Here is a 21324-nt window from a genome sequence, read left to right as displayed (position 1 = left end):
CATTTTACAAAAAGAACATCCAGGCAGGATGTAAAAAAAGTTTCAAAATAAAAGAATCTGACAACATCTCAGGCAGTAAAGTATTACATTTTGATCCTAAGGGTCTTATAGGATTCCAGACAGAAACTGTGTTGTTTCAATTTAGTAATGAAGATTTAACATATGATCAAATATATTTACAAATAAAATCCAGTAACTTATTTTTATTTTATTTTTAGGTCACCTCTCTTTGTTGGTTTACTGTGAATGTAAGGAAAGTTTATTCTTTTCGTGAGTTAGGTAGGTTACTCTTGGCTTACTATATACTAAATAGTTATCAAAGCAGCTGCTGTTTACTTGTCCTCTTTATCAAAACCAGTTGAACACTACTGCCATATGACTGATTCTACTTTTTATTTGCTGCGATAGGATTTAAAATCACCATTTCGACAGCCTTTTCAATGCCAGTAAAACTTTTGTCTGTGCCACTGCCATGATTTAATGAAAGATTGAGCCTAAATTTGTCATTAGTGGGCCTGATGTTAATTTTTATTATTATTACCTAGTGTATATATTATTTTATAAAAAAATTAGAAGTACAAGCATTCCTGTGTAAACTGGGATGTCCATTTTTATTTTACTGTCCTAGTTTTAATTAGTTTTTATTAATGCTGAAATCTAGATGATAGATACTTTATTAATCCCAAGGGGAAATTCACATAATCCAGCAGCAGTATACTGATACAAAGAAACAATATTAAATTAAATAGTAATAAAAAAAAAGAAAAAAGCAGACAATAACTTTGAGTAATGTTAGCATTTACTCCCCCGGGTGGAATTGAAGAGTCGCATAGTGTGGGGGAGGAACGATCTCCTCAGTCTGTCAGTGGAGCAAGACAGTGACAAAAGTCTGTCACTGAAGCTACTCCTCTGCCTGGAGATGACACTGTTCAGTGGATGCAGTGGATTCTTCATGATTGACAGGAGTTTGCTTAGTGCCCGTCGCTCTGCCACAGATGTTAAACTGTCCAACTTTACTCCTACAATAGAGCCTGCCTTCTTAACAAGTTTGTCCAGGCGTGAGGCGTCTTTCATCTTTATGCTGCCTCCCCAGCACACCACCGCGTGAAAGAGGGCACTGGCCACAACCGTCTGGTAGAAGATCTGCAGCATCTTATTGCAGATGTTGAAGGATGCCAACCTTCTCAGAAAGTATAGTCTGCTCTGACCTTTCTTACATAGAGCATCAGTATTGGCAGTCCAGTCCAATTTGTCATCCAGCTGCACTCCCAGATATTTATAGGTCTGCACCCTCTGCACACAGTCACCTCTGATGATCACAGGGTCCATGAGGGGCCTGGGCCTCCTAAAATCCACCACCAGCTCCTTGGTTTTGCTGGTGTTAAGGTGTAAGTGGTTTGAGTGCACCATTTAACAAAGTCTTTGATTAGCTTCCTGTACTCCTCCTCCTGCCCACTCCTGATGCAGCCCACAATAGCAGTGTCATCAGCGAACTTTTGCACGTGGCAGGACTCGAGTCATATTGGAAGTCTGATGTATATAGATTGAACAGGACCGGAGAAAGTACAGTCCCCTCGGCGCCCTGTATTGCTGACACAATGTCAGACCTGCAGTTCCCAAGGCGCACATATTGAGGTCTGTCTGTAAGATAGTCCACATCCATGCCACCAGGTGTGAGTCTACTCCCATCTCAGTCAGCTTGTCTCTAAGGAGCAGAGGTTGGATGGTGTTGAAGGCGCTAGAGAAGTCCAAAACATAATTCTTACAGCACCACTGCCTCTGTCCAGGTGGGAGAGGGATCGTGTAGCATATAGATGATGGCATCCTCCGCTCCCACCTTCTCCTGGTATGCGAACTGCAGAGGGTCGAGGCGGGCGGACCTGTGGCCTCAGGTGGTGAAGCAGCAGCGCTCCATGGTCTTCATCAGATGTGACGTCAGAGCAACAGGCGGAAGTCATTCAGCTCACTAGGACGTGATACCTTTGGGACAGGGGTGATACAAGATGTTTTCCAAAGCCTTGGGACTCTCCCTGTTCCAGGCTCAGGTTGAAGATGCGCTGTAGAGGACTCCCCAGTTCCAACGCACAGGCCTTCAGCAGTCGTGGCGATACACCATCTGGACCCGCTGCTTTGCTGGCACGAAGTCTTCTCAGCTCTCTGCTCACATGGGCTGCTGTAATTGTGGGTGGGGATGTCTCACCTATGCTGGTATCAGCAGAAGGATGGTTGGAGGATGCAGTACTCGAGGTGAGAGTGGGTTAGTGATCAAACCTATTAAAGAAGTTGTTCATTTGGTTTGCTCTCTCCACGTCTGTCTCGATGGCGGCACCCCTGAGCTGCAGCCAGTGATAATCTTCATCCCATCCCACACTTCCTTCATGCTGTTGTTCTGCAACTTCTGCTCCAGCTTTCTCCTGTACTGCTCTTTCGCCGCCCTGAGCTGGACTCGGAGTTCCTTCTGCACGCGCTTGAGCTCATGCTGATCACCACCTTTAAAAGCCCTTTTCTTCTGGTTCAAAAGGCCCTTGATGTCACTTGTAATCCATGGCTTGTTGTTAGCATAGCAGCGTACTGTTCTTACTGGAACTACAATGTCCATACAGAAGTTGATGTAATCAGTTGTGCATTCAACAGCCTCTTCAATGTTCTCACTATGTGACCCAGCAATATATCCCAGTCTGTAGTTCCAAAGTAGTCTCTCTGAGCTTGCTCTGCCTCAGGGGACCACTTTCTGAATGAACATGTGGTTGTAGGTGGTTCCCTCACTCTTGGTTTGTAGTGAGGCTGAAGCAGAACCAGGTTATGATCTGCTTTCCCAAGCGCAGGCAGTGGGGTGGCGCTGTATGCGTCTTTAACGTTTGCATACAGTAGGTCGATAGTCGTGTTTCCCCGGGTGTTACAATCCACATACTGGGAGAAGGCAGGTAATGTTTTGTCCAGCGTTACATGGTTAAAGTCTCCAGCGATTAGCACAAGTGCCTCAGGGTGCTGCGTTTGTAACTTAGCAACTGCGGAATGGATGATGTCACTCGCTCTCGCGTTAAGCTTGAGGGGGATGTAAACAATAACAACAATCCATGTCCAAACTCTCTGGGCAAGTAATAGGGGCGCAGACTTACGGCCAACAGTTCGATGTCCCTGCAGCAATTGGAGATTTTAACGTTTACATGTCCTGAGTTGCACCACTTTGTATTGACATAGAGAGCGAGTCCTCCTCCTTTCTTCTTCCGCAGGTACTTGCGTCTTTGTCCACTCTAACTGTGCTAAATCCGGGTAGCTCCACGTTAGCATCTGGAATAGTAGTTGTTAGCCACATTTCACTAAAACACAGCAAGCTGCATTCTCTGTAGGTTCTGACATTTTTCACCAGCACAGCCAGTTCGTCGATCTTATTTGGTAGTGAGTTCACATTTCCCAGGATCACAGAAGGCACCGGCGGTTTATAACGCCATTTTCTCTCAAGTTGTCTCGCTTTTATCTTATCTTTTATCTTTGCACCAGCTCGGCTGCCCCGATATCGTCTTCTTACCTCGTCAGGTAAATAAGGAACCACACCGGCATAAGCATTTCTTCTCAGTGCTTTAAGCTGACTACTTGAATAGGCGAGTCTCGGAGTGTAAAATCCATGTCAAGTAGTAAAAATAGTAAAAAGTGTCCAGGGAGCAATTCCACATAAAATAAAGTGGTAGAAGTGATCAGTGAAATTGAGAAAAAAAAATAGATAAAAAGGTAAAAAGATAAAGTCATACACGGAGCTGCTGGAAAGGCTGCCACTCGGATGCGGCACCGGAAATCTACTTATAGATGGTGAAATGAGAATGTCTACCTTTTGATAATATTTAAAGCAGTAGGAAGCAGGACTTAGTCTTGAATATATCAACAATTCCACTGTATTCTAAAGAGGCTGTTAAATTCTTCTTGAATCATGACAGACTCAGAGCGTTCAGGTGCAGTCACTGTTGTACTCCGACTAGTAATCTCATTGACTGATGCTTGAAAACTCTTTTCCACCAACTTCATCACTAGCAACACCCAAAGAACGCTTTATAAACTGTTTTTTTAATTTCTGCCTGCAGATGCTCTTTGTGGAAGAGGCATGCCTCAGAAGATCATTCACCTTCTGAACTCTGGTGGTAGGACTACATTCACTATCAATTTTCTGGGAAACAGTTTACAACAGATGATTATTCCACTACAACTTTCCTTCTATTAACTGTTGTTTGCTCTTCAGGAGCCACCCCATTCACTTACAGTAAAGACTTTTTAGTACTGTATATGTTGTCTTGGGGTGGTGTGGGGTGGGGGGTTAATTGTGAAGTTTGTTATATATGTTTGGTATATTCTTTCTTTGCTGAGTTTTTAAATATGTATATATTTGGTGTGTAATATATTTCATTGGACATTTTTCTGGTGTGTTCTGTTAATATTCAGGTATTGGTGTGAAGATACTGTAGGATTTAAGTGCTGGCCTAATTTCATCCATACTCCATTTTACAATTTCGGCAAATTCATTGATACGCAAATATTTTGGCAAACTCAGCATCCTCCAGAAGTCAGGGTTCGCTACCGTTGGACATATCTGCTCATGTAAAAATGCGTTAAAAAATAGTCTGCACACCATCTTTGCATCTTGACATTACCAACATGCCACTGAAGCTGGAGCCTACAAATTGCAGGTCCAGTTGAAAATGTTTAATACTTGGGCAGTTTTAGTAGTTATTCCTTCTGCTGTCATGTTGCTGGTTTCCATGAATCTCACTGCCTTTTCTTTAATAGATCCCCTGTATAAATACTTCTAACATATAGCTACAAGTTCACTTTGGACCATCTCTTGCACTTACCAACTAAAACTGTATAATATATGTCTTTCCTGTCATGCAGTTAATTCTCCATTTTACGAATCAGCAGCTACATCTTAAATTAGATCATAATGTTTTCATAACTTGTCATGAAAGCATTCTTAGGTAAAGCCACAAATCATTAGGTTACATAGCAGTCATAAAAGTCTGTTAAAGATCGACATACGGTATTTTCCACCACCTCATTTTTCCTGTGTTCGCCAAGTGCTATTTATTGTTAAAACAAGACATAACTAAGTCTTTGACATGCTTTCTGTTGTTTTCAATCAGTCAAGAATTCACTGTTTCAATATGATATGTAGTCACTTAAGGGCAGTTTTGGTGCCTGACTGTTCGCATTCCTTGTAATGGAATCCAATCCTGTGAGTTCTACTTGACTTGTGTTTTGAAAATGCCTGGTTCTTGCATTTCTAGTGCCTGAACTGAGTAGTGAATCTATCCTCAGTTAGTTTATCACCAACATGATTTTATGTTTTGCAAAAAAATGCATCTTTCATACCCAAAATTTGTATTGCTGACATCAGACCCTAGAACATTGTTCTGTTAGTTTCCTTTAGCTAATAAAACCTAAAAGGGTTGTTTGTCAAGATATTGTTTATGTTCATCTACTAGCCTTTTTCATGATTCTCTCCAAATGGATAAACATACATAATAAGTATATTTAGTAAGTTACTAATTGATAGCCTCCATTGACATCAGAAGCACAGTGTGATCGTAACTGGTAACCTTTAAAATCTTATTTTGAAGAATTTGTCAGGTGGATGTACACAGTAAAATCGCCATAAATATATACATGTTCCATATGCTTTTGTTAAGAGCTACTTTATTACTAAACAAAGTAATTTAACACTGGAAAATTTGCAGATTAGGTTTATAATGAATTGATGTTGAAATAAATACAATTTATGAATATAGGCTCCTTTTCGTGTGCATAAAAATAACAATAACAAATAATAAGCCACAAAACAGGTTGGATCAATGAGCAAAGTGGGTGGGCCTAGGCAAAAATCAGGCGAATACTGGTGCTATGCCTGATCTAGGTACAGTTTTTAGTATCTTCTGCGGACTCCATTCTCATTGGTGGAGTACTTGCAGAGACCTCCCAATAAAGTGAGCTGTATCATCAAGACAATGATAAAGATTTAGGTATCAACTAAACAGTAAACTTAAAAAACATTTAAATACTCAGATTATTTTAATCTAAAGCACTTGCTTATGCACTAAGCGTTAAAATTATGTCTTAAACTGCAATCAATGAAATCAGGTTCCACGAGAAGGCAGGTCTCTACTTCATTTCACATGCATATCAGGAGACAGCTAATATAAATTCTAGTAAATTCTGTGTCATGAAAAAACACACACACAGACAAACAAATGAAGGGTTAATACATTATGTTAGATAACTAGCTAGTAACGGCGTTAAAGTGAAGGTTAGGTGATATAGCATATGGTTTCATTGGCAGGCAAACTGGAATATCAGAGTGGAGAAAAAGCAGTACAGAAAAAGAATGTGTTTTAACAATGGCACTTTATAGCTTATCTTTTCATGCTATTCACAGACATAGTTACTGTATGTTACATGCTACTAAGAATTGGCAAGAATATGAATATTGTAGCACTTTTGAGTTCAGTTTTGCTTGTTTACATGTACTTTCTTTTCTTACACCAAAATGCAGGCCTTGGTTGATTCTTAGAGTTCCTTATGCATTCTTGTTCACTGCATTTTAATTGAAAAAAAAATCTCTCTATTGTACAAAAAGCATTACTGGCTGTATATTGCAATAGTTATTGTTCACATTCAAAATGTTTTATTTATCACAAAAACTATTCTGGGTATTCGCCAATCACCTGTAGAAATATCCACAAAATAGCCATTATCAGAGTAAGTCATAAAGTTACACACTACCCCTGTATCTATGCTCCAATCCACCCATTTCGAGACATTTCACTTTGCTTTAACAGAGACTCGCAGCCATTTGACCTGACTGATGAAGATGTACTGGACAATTAAAACAATATAAGTCAAAAATTTCCAAACGTCTTGATAATGTTTATTAGTTAGGTCACTAAATTTTATGCACCCAATCAACTGCACATGATGAATAACAGTTAACTGTACTTGCATTATAGCATAGACAATCCAATTAAAAGATTTTAGAGCATAGTGTGACTTATGCTTTTTCTTGTTAAAAAATGTAGCCCAATCTGTGCAATGTCAGAAAACTCAAACCTCACACATTGCTTGGTTTAGATGCAATTAATTATACAGCAACTATGACAGAGCTTTTGGCCATACAGTACATTAAAAAAAATTTAAAGGATGATCAGAGCTAAAGTAAGGACAATGCCATCAAAAGGGAATCCTAATTAAATCTTTTGCAGCAGATGCATAATCTTGCTCCAAGTGTATTATGCGTCACACTCTCAATATCCTCTGTGCTGAATTTATTACTGATGAATAGAATCAGTGACTTTTTTCTTTAGTTCACTCTTACTTTATGAAATCACTGACATAAATAATATGTTAATGACATGTCATTTGAAAAACTGACTACCCACATTTCTGATAAGTACCCACAACAGATAAGATGATTTATTGTCTTTGGTTCATTCAAAGACACAAGAAACTACAGAATTTATTACCAAAAACAAATGTTGTAACCAAGCATACCAAAATGAGAAAACAGTCAAATTTCACAAATATTAATTTTAGTCAAACATATGGGTGGAAACCCCTAATTAAAGGTGTAAAAAGAGGTAGAGTCTGAAACTCTTAGAGATACAGTAATTGTATAATTTACTTATCAGCAAAACAAGAGCAACATCTAGTGGTGGGTCACTGAAGAGCTTTTTTGTTACATCCAATGAAAGATCCCATCTGTGTTTCTCTATTCAGCAATTCATTTTCTGTATCTTTTGGTGTTCAGGGTAAGGGTTGCCTTAACAATTAAATGTTTGACGGGATAAAAAAAGCATTCATCTGTCGATGCCACAAATAATAAGCATGACATTAAGAAGAATACAGCAGACTGACCAAAAACATAAAATCAGCAAGTCTCTGCAAAATGAACATTTTGCAAATTACAAGCTGTGTTAATCTGACAAAAAGTAAAAGACCACTCTAATTAAAAACAGATTAACCAGTATAAATATATATAGCAAAATTCCATTATATTCAATCTTGGTCAATATTTTCCTGCACTGTATTTACTTAAAAAAGTATGTATAATAATAAACATTGTTAAAATGTTATTTTACCTGGCCTGCTTGTCTTCATGACATCAACCCCCACTTGAAACCCTGGTTCTGCAGCAAGAACAACATAGTCCCCTTGGTGTGATATGTTAAAGTTGTATTTCTGAGAGATGTTGTGAAGGACTGGTTTTGCAAGAACTGGTTTTCCTTTAGGAGTCCTTTCTAAATGTATTTCATTCCATGGTATGTTCATTTTTTCAGTAATCAACTTTCTAATCAGCAAACGACCAGCCTGGAACAGAAAAAGAAAATGTTGAGAGAACTGGAAGAGTCATTGATGTAATTCAAAGAATGAAGTTGTAACCATGTATGTTTCTTGATGGACTACAGTAATCTGTTGGTTTTAAAGTTAACATATGTTGCTTATGCAGTACATATGAAATGCATTATTTCACCTTGACCCAAATCTGATATTATCCACAATGTACAGCACGACATACAAGATAAATGCGGTGATTTTATTTAAACAAAATTAATTTTAAAATAAAGTAAAAGTCTTTATATCACTTCGAGGTCACTTTGGACCACAATATTTGATATACTAATATGCCTGTGTATCTTCCTGTTTTTAATCACTCCAGTTTAACATTTGCTTTTAAAGTGAGATGTTCTTCTCTTAAAAATACTTATTTTCCCTCTCAAAACCCCAATGTATGGTATATTATCTGGTAAATCTAAATTAATACGCAATGAGTAAGTGTGGATATTTGAGTGCGGTATCCAGAAACTGGCTAACACATCAACTCAACTAGGGCTGGCCCAGGCGCAAAACGACAGCCAGCCTAACTGCAACAACTTTGGGATGCAGAATAAAACCACAGTACATCAGAGTAAACTTTTAACAACATTAAGAACACAGAGATTACAACCCAGAACAACAAATAAATAATATGCATATATCATTAGAATTTTCTAAAATATTATCTTATATAATAATTAACTGTATAAGTAATCAGTATTTTATAAGTTACAGAGTATGTCATAGTAGACAATGGGAAAGGGCATACAATGCCTGTTTAAGGCAAATCCAAAAGCAAAAAAAGTTTTAATATGAAAACAGTCGAAATTAGTCAAAATAGAGTAATAGGTCCAGAAATCTAATAAATTACTCAGCACAAGCACAGCAAAACACAAGAACTCACCACTCCTAAGTGTATTCTAAATGAACTGCCAGGAACTCTGGGAGACCATCCAGTTGTATACAGTAGAGCTAGAGCGGAGGGCAGTTCCTGGCAGTGACTGGCAGGTGGCACAGCCTCTTGGGAGACCACCCAGAAAATACATAACACAGACTAAGAAAATACAGCAGACAGTTAACAAAAGTAACATTAACATTAAAAGCTCAATAAAGAAAAAACTGCACAATACATGGATTTGAACCCTAGTCAGGGAAGGAACCCTGGCCGAAAATATAACAGCCAGAATAATTAGAGAAAACCCACACAAATAAATGAAGAAATGTGCCATTCCCAGTCTTTTGAACTGTGAGCCAGCACTGCCAACCACTACAGTAATCTTCATAAGAATAACTAGGGCTGCTCATTTGAAAGAAAAAAAATCTAGAATAAAAAGTTTGTCATTGTTTCTTTTAACTCCATTTTACAAAAATACAACAGATTGTTCTTTATAGATTTAAAAATAATAAAAGTATTAATGAGCGCCTCAGTGATTTCTGCCTGCAGTCTGTGATAAATTTATTTATACAGGATACTTAAAAAAAATTCATAAACTAGCCTTCAGCAGACCAGAACCCCCTGAACCTAAACCCTGCAATAAGTACTCTGGCCATAGATAAAATGGAATCGAAGCTTGTGATCACTTTTCTTCAATCAGAATGGTGCAGTCATTAGGTGGACAATTATAACTGGTAAACACTTTAACCTTGTTACAATATATTTCACTTATATAATAATAAAGTAGCTTGAGTTATTTAACAAACTTTCTTTAGACAGTTCTTGAAATGAATCAGTTACTTCATTTGACAGTAACCAATTTGACATTTGTATTTATGGCCTGATCGTTCTAACATTATGCAGTAGGAATTCATTATTTTAAATGGAAAATGGCAACACATGGGTCACATAAAGAAGATGCAAATTTCACAAAATTGATCCATTAATTTTAAGACACTCTCCAAAGCATTTCTCCATATACTTCCCATTACAAACCTTTTGTACTGATTCATTCATCGCATTACTCTTTTTCAATTTTAATGACATTACTGAAAATATGTACAGTATTACCTCCAAGCCGCTTCTTTTTAAACTTCTCGTTTCCGTATTTTAACTCGGATCCAAATACCATTTTTACTATACAGTCATCAAATCTGTTTTAACTTTTTGCTTTCCCTTTAAGTTTGCCATAAGAAAATACACAATATTTTACATACTACAGCACTTCCTTTACTATTGCTTCTACAGTAATTACATTTTCACTCAGGGTACATAAGCCAGCATGTACCATCACCTTAGGTACTATTACCATAGCTGACTTGGAATCCTTGGCAAAGACAAACTGTCCAATCCTGTCTTTCTCTTCACGCTGCACACATCGCGCCGCTAAAAGCCATTCAGAGCAACTTGGCGACCAACTGCCGCACCTAAATGCCCAGCGTACACTTTCCATTACTTAAGAAGACAGGAAGAATCTGGTGTTCATGTATTATAAGTGAATAAACGTAAATATCTTCAATTCAATATTTATAACGAAGAGCACCATATTTGCAGAGCATTGATGGCTTTACACATGCGCAAACGAGTTAACCACACTTTAACCCGCCCTTTTTGAATGACATGAAGATACACGAATCGCGAACCGGTCGTTTGAGATTTCTTGCGAATCAACATTCAACTGGGCTTTGCATTGGTGCCAACTACGGAGCGGCGAGGTGTGGTCAGTGGGGGTATCACTTGAGTGACGCTCACATTATCCAATAGATGTAGGAAACCTTTGTTTACCTGCTTGCAACCGGAGGTCCCTCCGCTGAGCTTTGTGAATGGGGTAGATTCTCCACTGAGGCTTTCCCCTCTCTCCATTCCGGTAAGTTATTATTTTCATCAGCAAATACAAGGCGGCAGCTAGGCTTTTACTTTGTCTCTTGAGATTTTATTTCCAGAACAGATTAAAAAATGATTTCACTCGAGTGCAAAACTTGGACGTTTGCAAGAAAGATGTGCTTGCAATTTAACGAGGCTTTCTCTGTTTAACGATCGCCCTGGCTCTCGGTATCTGCAAATAGAGGCTTCGGGAAATAAGACTGCAGGCATGCGGGCTGTGGAGCCCTGTCTGCTAGCAAGTGATGTGCCACCTGCTGCAGGCCGGACCCTGCATCCTTTAAAAGTCCTGAGAAAAGTGGATGGGGCAGAACATTTTGTGGGATAGCTGCAACTCCACTGCATACAAAAGATAATATTGTTGTGATGTGATTTATTTTACATGCGCAAAGCAGTCATGCATGGAAGCGTAGCTTTGATTTAATACATTCATCGAAGTGGTTTATCTAGTTTTACGGCATCTCTAATTTTGTAGGTGTCGAAACCTCTGAATATTTTATTAGGTTTTAGTTCTTGGCATCGCAGAGTAAACCAAGAAATGTAAAGTGGGGTTATATATTGGTATTATGTTAAGTTTATCTTATTTGTGTAGTTTTTTTTTTAATTTGCACAACCAGACATTAAAAGAAGCGATTGTTCACATGCTTTATAAATAACAAAATCAAGTTTCTGCTGACGGTTCGCATCCATGGCTCCTGCCTTTTGCTTCAAAGCACAATAGAAATTCATCAGAATAATTTTATATAAACAAAAGTGGGCAAACTTTATTAAAAGCCTTCCATATAATAACATTACGTTAAATAGATTGCTTAATCATATTCAGGGTTTTGGGGGTTGGACTTGTTCCCTGTTATATAAAGTACTGTATATATAATAATAGAAAGCCGGTTCAAATCCTGACAGTGACGGAAGGAATGCTGCTTCGTTGGGCATTTGAGCAAGTTCCTTAACCTGTAATTGCTTCAGGGATGCTATACAAGTAGCTGACCCCCAAAAAACTTTCTGGAGAGTAAGTTGTGTTATGCAAAAAATGAAAAATTCCTAATACAAGAAATTGCACATGGCGAAGGATTTGGAAAAAAAAGAAAGGAAATATATGTAATATTTTATATAAATCAAAACTGCAGTGGTAGTAGGGTCTTGGCAATCCATTATATGTGAAGTCTTCAGTTATGATCTTGGGAATTTTCAAAGTCTAAAGAAATGCCCCTCTTAAAACAAACGCAGCCAGTTCTAACTCAATGTTCCTCAGGCTCAGGCCCCGGCTCACTCAGCTCATACAGGAGTGTCATTACTCCAGTTTTGCAACAATTTTATTTGTCAGTTGTCTTGCATGCAGATGATTACTGGATTCTGCAAATAACCAATTCAGTGCATGCTAAAGTCTCATCTTATATACTGGACATGTTATTCCTACTTGCTATAGGTATCTGTTTAATCTTTTGTTTCTTGCCTTGTTTGGCTTCATTAGCCATTTTGTTTTTTTTTTTCTTTTTGTGACGATGTACTTCTTTTTTCCTTTGTATTGATTTAAGTTGATTTTGTGTGTTTGAATATTATATCATTTTATATTTATACTGTATATTCACACAGATGCCTTTGGAGTTAAGGGACTGGCCTTTAAACAGTTATTCCTTCAACCTGTCATTGAATTAATATATTTCTTATATAAAATGTACTTGTTTTTGTATGTATGCGTATATAATAATAATAATTTATTAAATTAAACATGAATGCAAGAATGTGTTTTAATAATTATTCACCTTATGACTTTATAATTACACTTTTCTTCTTTTAAATATTGTATTTAAATGGTCTATTTATGCATGGAATGTTTTTCTATGAAGTCTTAAAACCTGAAAGTTATCTCAGCAGACAGACTGAACAATGATATATTTTGATATAGACCTTTTCTATTACTAAGTTCATTCTAAGGAACTTAACAAGTACAGTCCTATAATAAAACTTTGCAGTTTTTTTTGTTGTTAACATTTAGACCACATTCAGGTTAAATGATTTGCTCAGGGTTGCACACTAAGACACTGATGAGAATTAAACCAGAATGTAGTGGTCTGGATCCCAATTCTTTATCCACAGTGTCATACTGTTTACAATTTATCAATCAGAGAAACCTCCAATTAAGACCTAAAATGGCAAATTATTAAGTTTATTATGCAGTCTCATTATGTAGCAGTTAAAATAGAGACAATGAGCACATTGTTTTTCATGTTCATATGTTTTACAGTAAACTTAACCACCTACACACTTAAGAAGAGGAGCTGTAACATCCTGGGGAGTCAGGCTGCTTCATTCAAGAGATGGAAAGTGCATGATTTTTAGCTAGAGCCCTATAGAGAAATAGTCTGTGGCAGGTACAGTTTAATAATTTAACATACAGTATCCCATTATTATTATTATTATTATTATTTTATTCATCATGTCAGTTAGCATTTAAAACACAGTAAATAAAAAATGTAAGACATCACCATTGAGAAATTATACATAATATTTGAAATAATTCTTTAAGAGAAATACTTGTGGGTCCTGGTACATTTCTGACCGTTTTGGCGTAGAGAATGTATATAAAGAATTAACCAAGCTAATCTAGAATATTGGATCCCATAGTGTACTATGTTGAGTACTGTACAAGTAAATCCTTAAGGTGTGTAATGTACTTATGAGGCCACATCTGGTGTAGTAGGTGCAATTTTAGTCTCTGTACTACATAAAGGACATAATAGCACTAGACAAAATGCAGAGAAGTGTTACTAAATTGGTCTCCAGACAGTGGGAGTGAGCTGTGCAAAAAAAGAGGGAGTTTAATCTTTTTAGCTTAGATCTACTTAGCTTATGCAAAAGGAGATTTTGAACTGCTATAGTATATTAGAATGTTTAAAATTATGTAGGCAGTAAACAAAATGCATGCCATCTGTTTCTTAAAAATGAGTTAAGTTAAAAAGGGGGGCATAGGAGGAAGCACAAATGGTAGGAAGTATTTCTTCATAAAGGAATGAAAATACTTGAAAAAAGTTTTCAAATAGCATATTTGTCAGTGGGGATCACTTTAACTCTAGATTTTACAAATTGAGTGGTTGACAGTATTTATGTATAGTAAAACAACACATTGAACATTTCTTCTCATCAACATTTTTTTAGAATGGAGGGTAGCAAATATATTTTTTGGCAAATTTTCATGTCTCCCTACAAGATTTTGCTGCAAAAAGTAGCAGGAGTAAACACCTTGCCAAAAACACCTCACTTAAAAAAGATAGCATGTAATCATTTTTTTTTTCTGTGTTTATAAGTCAATTCAGATATTATCAACTGAAAATTCATACCCTTTCCTAGCAGATTTATAATATTTTACTGAATTTTATAAAACTGTAACATGAACCATTTGAATGTAGGATGTTCTTGGGGATTGAGCACTGAATTAAGTAAATCTTGGATGGTCAAAATATAAAGAACGTGTGACAGTGAACAGATAATGAGAAGGATAGCTGTGTAAAATGAAGTTAAATAAATAAGTTGAAAGGCAAATGACATAAAAGGAAATTTATGGGAGTCTGGTATGAAGCTACTGCTTTTATCTTTTAAAGAATATACAATTTACTATTGCTGACATTTGTTAACCATTGGTAAAGAACATTTGTGCTTCTTTCACTAAAACATCTCTTTAAAATCAAACTTTCTACCTCCCTTTGAGATTAAGGTTACCTTTTAAAATCTGAATTTAAAGAATATATTAAATTGTTAATTAAATGCGATAAGGTGAAAAAAAAAACTGAAACAGTGGATAATTAGGAACACAGTAGAATGTCATATCTATAAATAAGCGTAAATTAAAACAAAATTAGTGAAAAAAATGTAAATAGAAATACATCTGCTGTAGGTTCATTAAAATTGATGTTGGCCATCTTGGAGTTTTATAAACTCTTAATTTTACAATTTCTAAGAAAGGAATCCGGGCAGAGGTTGAATAAGTTACTTATAACTATTTTGTTATTCTTGTAGAAGTCTGTGGTTTTCCAGGTTTAATGAGCATTCTTCAGTGACTGAAGTTCTTCCTTTCATCCAAGAGTTTTGGATCTGAACATCATTTCTACCTTGCAAGGCTTTTCTCCATACGCCAAACTGGATTTCTTACAGATGAAGCAGCTGAAACGGAAAAGGAAAAGCAATTATAGTGTCAAAGAAACACAGACGTTAATCAGAGAAATTAGGAAACGTAAAGATATACTTTTTTCCAAGCAACAGAACACTGCAATTAATGAGCTGAAAAGAAGGGCTTGGGATGAGGTTGCTGAATGTGTGAATGCTCTTGGAGAAGGCGAGCTCCGTACTGCAGTGGAAGTGAAACGGAGATATCTTGACTGGCGAGCATTGATGAAACGAAAGCAGATGAGGGCAGATCTCTCCGATATCAAAAATGAATTCAATCCTTCTTCACCAGATATTGAGAATTCCCTTAGTGGTGACCAAAGTATGGATCTGAATGGCTTCCCGAAGGATTCTTCTTGTGATTGGCAGGATTTGGCTGAGTTTGGCGAGCCTAGCAGTCTACCTTCCTCTGGAATCAAAGTTGAAGATGAGCCTCAGAATTATAGGGTATTCTGTTTGATTTTACTTTTTACTTGTGTTATCAGTGTTCTGAAGACATTTATTTTTTAAATTTATTTATTAGCAATTAAAGGAGATTTTTGAAAGTATTTTGCCACATGTCAAAAGAATGAAGCTAATATTGCTGTAGAAATGACAAAAGTAATATTGCTGAGTAAACATCGTAAGTTACTACTTCATAGTGTTCAGTAGGAAATGTTATAATTTCTGCATTTTAACTGAAAATTAAAATTGTCCCTGCATCTGTACTGATGCTACCATCTGTTAAACAACTGTTAATTTTCATTAAACCTTGGGACTAACTATTTATGTAGGTCTTGTACTGGATAAAAGAATTCGCTCAAGAAAAAAAAAATAATAATGATGATGAACCACTCACTCACTAACCATTGCAGTCAGACATTTAGTATGTTCAGTTTATTCCATTATGTAACATTTAAATGCTCACATTATGTTAGTTTTATGAAAACAGAGACTATCAGTGAGATTATGGCTTCTAAACCTTTGCAGCACCAGGATGGTAGTGGCTGAATAATGTATGTATGAACAACCATGTGCAGCTTGATTATGATTTTTAAAATATTCAGTTATATACTGTTTAGACTAAAATATGCAATATGTCTGGAAATGTTGTGACTGTTTTTTCCTGCTAAGGGTTTGTGACATGGCTCAAGTCACTGCTTCATTATTTACTGGGTTTGGCCTTGTTTTAAACAGCCTAACTAAGATCTCAGTGAAGATAAACATGTCTCACTGGAATGCTTTATGCTTTTTGACTGAATCTGAATAACATTCTTTTGTATCTTTTAATACCTATATCTAGCTTGAAGGCGCAACAACTGGGGGATCTGTAGAAGAAGAAGATGAGAGCTTCCCTTCTATCCTCCCTGATATTGACAGAGAAGGCAGGGTACCAGAGGTGTTTGCTCATATTGATGAGTTTGGGATTTTAAGTGCCACAAAAGCAGCAGCAAGGGAAGCCACTGCAGATGGAACTAACATTCTGATTGCTTTGGAAAAGCAAAGGCTAGACCTGGAGAAGCATCGTCTGAATGTGGAGTCAGAAAGGCTGCAGGTAGAGAAGGAACGTCTGCAGATTGAGAAAGAAAAGCTGCGCAGAATCGACATTGAACATGAACGGTTACAGCTAGAGAAAGAGCGACTGCAGATTGAGCGGGAGAGATTAAGGCTGCTGATGTTTCAGTCTGAGAGACCTGCACTAGATTGTGAACATGGGCAGATAGAGAGAAAACCATGGCAGCCTGTTGATTTGGAGACAGAAAAACTCAAACTTGAGAAAGAACGTTTGCAGCTGGAGAAAGAGCGGCTGCAGTTTTTTAAATTTGAGTCAGGAAGACTTCAGATTGAAAAAGAAAGGCTTCAAGTGGAAAAAGAACGCTTACAACTACAGAAGGATGGCCAGCAACTAGCTCTTCACCAGTAGTAATTTTTCTTTTTTTATTTATGATAACTTAGTTCCAATCTTAGAAATTCAAAGTGCTTTTAATGTTTATACTTGCGTGAGAAGTATGATTTTTAAAAAGTGCTAGTTATTATCAGAATTTGTATCAAATCTTGCGTTATCTAATGTTCAACATTCTTTTGTGAAGCTGTTGTGGAATATTTAAATTGTTCAATATCCACTTCTTGGTGCATATATACGTACTTTACAAACTTATCAATTAAGATATAGCCACATAACACTTGTTGACTTTAAAAAAAAAAAAAAATATATAGGAAAATATTACATTTTGTGGTATACTTCTGCAGTGTTGTGGCCCTGTTGACCACTCACAATTCTTTTTGGGACTTTCTCAGACATGTAGACATTTTTGGAATAACGGTTAGTTAATCTCAGAATATACTTTTTGATTAAATCGGTCCAGTATATAAAAGTACTCTACATTATGCTTATTTAAGGATGTTCAGAGGAAATGGTGGAAAATTTGAAGAACAAAATTGAAGAATTTATGCTTTAGGGATAAAATCATTACATCTGTGTCTTTCACTTAGTTCATTCACAGCAAAATGCTAAGGAGATTCACATATGATAATTTGTATTTGCCATGCAGTATAGTTGAGTATAAGATTACCCCAAAGTACAATAATTTATTAAATATAGATATATGGGTATGCCTTGAATCACACAGTTATATTTTCAGGATGCTGTAACTATTGAGGTCTGTAAATCTTTACAATTTTCTTACACATTGTAAAACCTTAAGTGGTCTGTCATGCATTACAGCCTTTACTTACAGTATCTTACAAAAGTTAGTACACCCCTCACATTTTTGTAAATATTTTATTACCGTATATCTTTTCATGGGACAACACTAAAGATATGACACTTTGATACAATGTAAAGTAGTCAGTGTACAGCTTGTATAACAGTGTAAATTTGCTGCCAATCCAAATAACTCAATGCATAGCCATTAATGTCTAAACCGCTGGCAACAAAAGTGAGTATACATTGTAACAAAGTGTCATATCTTTAGTGTTGTCCCATGAAAAGATATAATAAAATATTTACAAAAATATGAGGGGTGTACTCACTTTTGTGAGATACAATACTAATATAAGAATATACAGTAACATTAGTCAGCAATGGCAATGGAAACCTCCCTAAGAACTATTTGTTTGTACTGTAGAAAACGCGTCATTAATAATTCTTCATATGCAGTATTCTTATTTTTCATTGTGTAATGTGCCACAACATGCCTGAAGTTTGAAACTGAACAAAGTGAAGGCAATTTGTGTCAGCCAAAATGAGCCATATCAGAGTAAGTAACCTTAGATCTAGTAACATCAAATGCTTATTTTGAAAAAGCAAAAAAAAAATTGATTTCATTATGAGGTTATCTGATGAGATTACATTAAAAGCTTATTGAAAATATCAGCAACTGATCTCTAACAATTCAGTTAGTAGCACTCTCAAAGTTCAGGCAAGGCCCCTTGCCAAATAAACAAAATCTGTGCATTAGGCATTTTAGAGTCTTGATATTTTAGAATGTGGTGAGGTGTCCTTGGTCTCTGTTTGTTCTTTTAATGTATAATCCCTTTTTAACTGTAGTATATATTTGTTAAACCTAAACATATTAATTCAGTAAGCTTGTAAAACAAGAATATGTAAAGAACACATTTAATTGATTTCAGATATAGGTACATTATATGTATTATTTCTGGCAGACGTTGCACATTCTGAAAGGCAGTTTCCATTGCTAAGGTCTACTAGGGCTTTCAGTTTCTTTTTGCCCATGCCTGACACTAGCTAGAAATCAACTGCAGTTCGGTTTTGTCTTTGAAATGATATAAATCCATGTATACTGGAATGGTCAATGTATTCTGGTGGAACACAGGACAAAGACAACATGCAATTTGTTGATCATGAAAAGCATGATGATGGGCCAATCCCCTTAGTCCAGTTCACAGCCCAGTTATCAATTCAAGAGCTTTGTAACACAAGGTAACTAAAGCCTAATACATTAATTTATGTATCTTATCATTTTGACTATTGCATTGCTACATGGCATTACAATAGAAAATAGGGTGTAGAGAAGTACTGTATGTATGTATGTTAAAAAGCCTGCAACTGTACAGTATTCTGATATTTCTTGCTTGGTATTTCCAATCTGAAACTAATGTTAATTTACTTTAGTTAATCATTTAGATGTGTAGTAAGAATGTGGATGCAGTGCAGCCTCATTCATGGATTAATGTCACTGATGTTAGGCACATTTACACTTTCAGTTGTATTGAGAAACAAATTCTGCATCTCCCATGGCTCGTCTTTATCAGTTCAGCAGTTCTTTTCGGCTTCTTTTTTCCTGGTTTGTGAGAGCCCACAATATAGTTCAATTGCATATTTTAGAATTCATTAGTGAGCGAACATAGCTGCCAATTCTTTCAAACTCACATTGACTCCAATTTCATCATCATAAATGAGTGACAAAAGAGTATATAGAACTGGTGAAAATGCATCGTTTACTTTTACCATTAGCCAAAGTATATCTGGTTTTTTCCTTGCAACTTGTGATGTTTATTTTTAACACGTGTAATGTGTTCTTTGCACTTATGATACACATATGTTTTTTGAAAACATTTCAGAAGGTTTGTATGTTTTAACCACAGGTTTGCTGTTGATTGGGCCAGGTTAAGAAGACCACCAGTGCTCTGTACCATTTAAATTACTAAACATACTTTGAGCTGTACATTCATGAGGCATTGGATTGGTTTAGAAGTTGCATAGTCAGAAATTACGTACATGCCTGTCACTGCAAAACTGCAAAGGTTCTAATATTTTAAATAAAGAGAGAATGCATTTACAAAAATATCTTATGCCCCCAAACGTTACAACATATTGTCAAAGAGCATGCAGCCTGATATAGCAGTTGTGCCTCTGTATGAGTGAATTTTGTTAGTTTCATCAGAAAGATCTGTGGAATGCTACTTCAATTAACATAGTGCACATCAGTAAGTGCAATTAATGCAAATTAAATAATTATAAATAAGAAAAATAGTTGTATTGATCTATTTGTTTTATTTAATTAAAATGTTAATGTAAAGCAGTCATACTAGACCTCAATAGCCAAATCACTGTTTTTTATAGGTCTGGGATGAAATTAGCGTCAGCCTGCTTCTTATGATAGTAAGATTGTTTAAACTAGGCATTTGTTGTTGATCTTCCTTACACATGCTTTTCAGATGGGAAATTCAGTTTCTTTTAATAAAGGAGGTGTATACCTCAAATTCTTTTTTTTAAGAGTTGATGAAATATCCATATATACAGTATATATATATATATATATATATATATATATATATATATATATATATATATATATATACATAAAGTTGACTCACTCATTCAGTCATTCACTCACTCATTAATAAAAACACTATTTCCTATTTAGCTAAAAAGCTAAATAAAGCTACATGATACACATAGGGCAGTAGATATCCACTAAGAAAGGACATTTCAATATAAAAATATTTCAAGGTTCCCCATTTCACTAAGGCACTGACAATAATCTCAAAGAGAAATGGTGTATGTCGTTTATGCATTTGTAGATTGTAGAATCAAAGAGAAAGAAGCCAAGCTTGGCGAAGCTCAAAGAAGATGCATTTAATGAGTGCTTGCCAGGTGCCGTGGCTGTAGTTAATTTTGTGGAACTGATCCAGTAAGAAATGTATTTAATATATATCACTCACCCCCTTCATTTTATGTGTATCCTTATGCAAATACTTAGTTCCCATCAGCCAGTGCGCTACTCCAGACAATTTAATCAGCACTCAGAGTTTAAATAAGATCATCCACATACTCTCCATGTCATTAAAAGTAGCAATTGCTACATTTTTTTTCTCAACCACTTTGGGATAACAATTCCATTCTGGCTTACAACATTTATCTTAGATGAGCGTTACTCAGTTTTACCTTTTTTAAGTTCCTTGACGACCCACAGGCAGCATTCGAGGAGAGGGAGGTTTTACCCTTTTGTTAGTCAACCACAATTAGAACAGTTTACAGAATATACAGGAAA

General features: G+C 36.1%; 2 protein-coding genes across 6 annotated transcripts in view; one reads left to right on the top strand and one right to left on the bottom strand.

Moving 5' to 3' along the window:
- aasdhppt (aminoadipate-semialdehyde dehydrogenase-phosphopantetheinyl transferase) overlaps window positions 1–10893 on the bottom strand; it is a 73026-nt gene extending 62133 nt beyond the window's left edge. The window contains exons 1-2 of one of the 4 annotated variants that reach the window (XM_039744189.1): window positions 10581–10893; window positions 8118–8346 (exon numbers count right to left, since the gene is read on the bottom strand). In XM_039744189.1, coding sequence (XP_039600123.1) covers window positions 8118–8346; window positions 10581–10739 — 388 coding nt within the window. In that variant the 5' untranslated portion in view covers window positions 10740–10893. The remainder of the gene's footprint in view (window positions 1–8117; window positions 8347–10580) is intronic. The other 3 variants (XM_039744190.1, XM_039744191.1, XM_039744192.1) reach the window with 3 other exon arrangements.
- Window positions 10894–11065: 172 nt separating this feature from the next.
- msantd4 (Myb/SANT-like DNA-binding domain containing 4 with coiled-coils) lies at window positions 11066–20567 on the top strand. 2 transcript variants are annotated; one of them, XM_039744187.1, is made up of 3 exons: window positions 11066–11153; window positions 15182–15775; window positions 16611–20567. In XM_039744187.1, exons 2-3 carry the CDS (start codon window positions 15317–15319, stop codon window positions 17229–17231), a joined length of 1080 nt encoding a protein of 359 aa, XP_039600121.1. In that variant the 5' UTR covers window positions 11066–11153; window positions 15182–15316; the 3' UTR covers window positions 17232–20567. The 2 variants fall into 2 exon arrangements, with proteins under 2 accessions (XP_039600121.1, XP_039600122.1); XM_039744188.1 differs by lacking the exon at window positions 11066–11153 and adding an exon at window positions 13028–13539.
- Window positions 20568–21324: the final 757 nt, after the last annotated feature.

The sequence above is a fragment of the Polypterus senegalus genome, chromosome 2 (assembly GCF_016835505.1).
Source record: "Polypterus senegalus isolate Bchr_013 chromosome 2, ASM1683550v1, whole genome shotgun sequence".
NCBI lineage: Eukaryota > Metazoa > Chordata > Cladistia > Polypteriformes > Polypteridae > Polypterus > Polypterus senegalus.
This window is presented reverse-complemented; position numbering and strand designations above follow the sequence as displayed.

Bases quoted from the DNA above. Each gene is read 5' to 3' on its own strand.
- msantd4 (XM_039744187.1), top strand. From the start codon at position 15,317: ATGAAGCAGCTGAAACGGAAAAGGAAAAGCAATTATAGTGTCAAAGAA. The intron at 15,776-16,610 runs GTATTCTGTTTG...ACCTATATCTAG, and splicing joins ATGAGCCTCAGAATTATAGG to CTTGAAGGCGCAACAACTGG.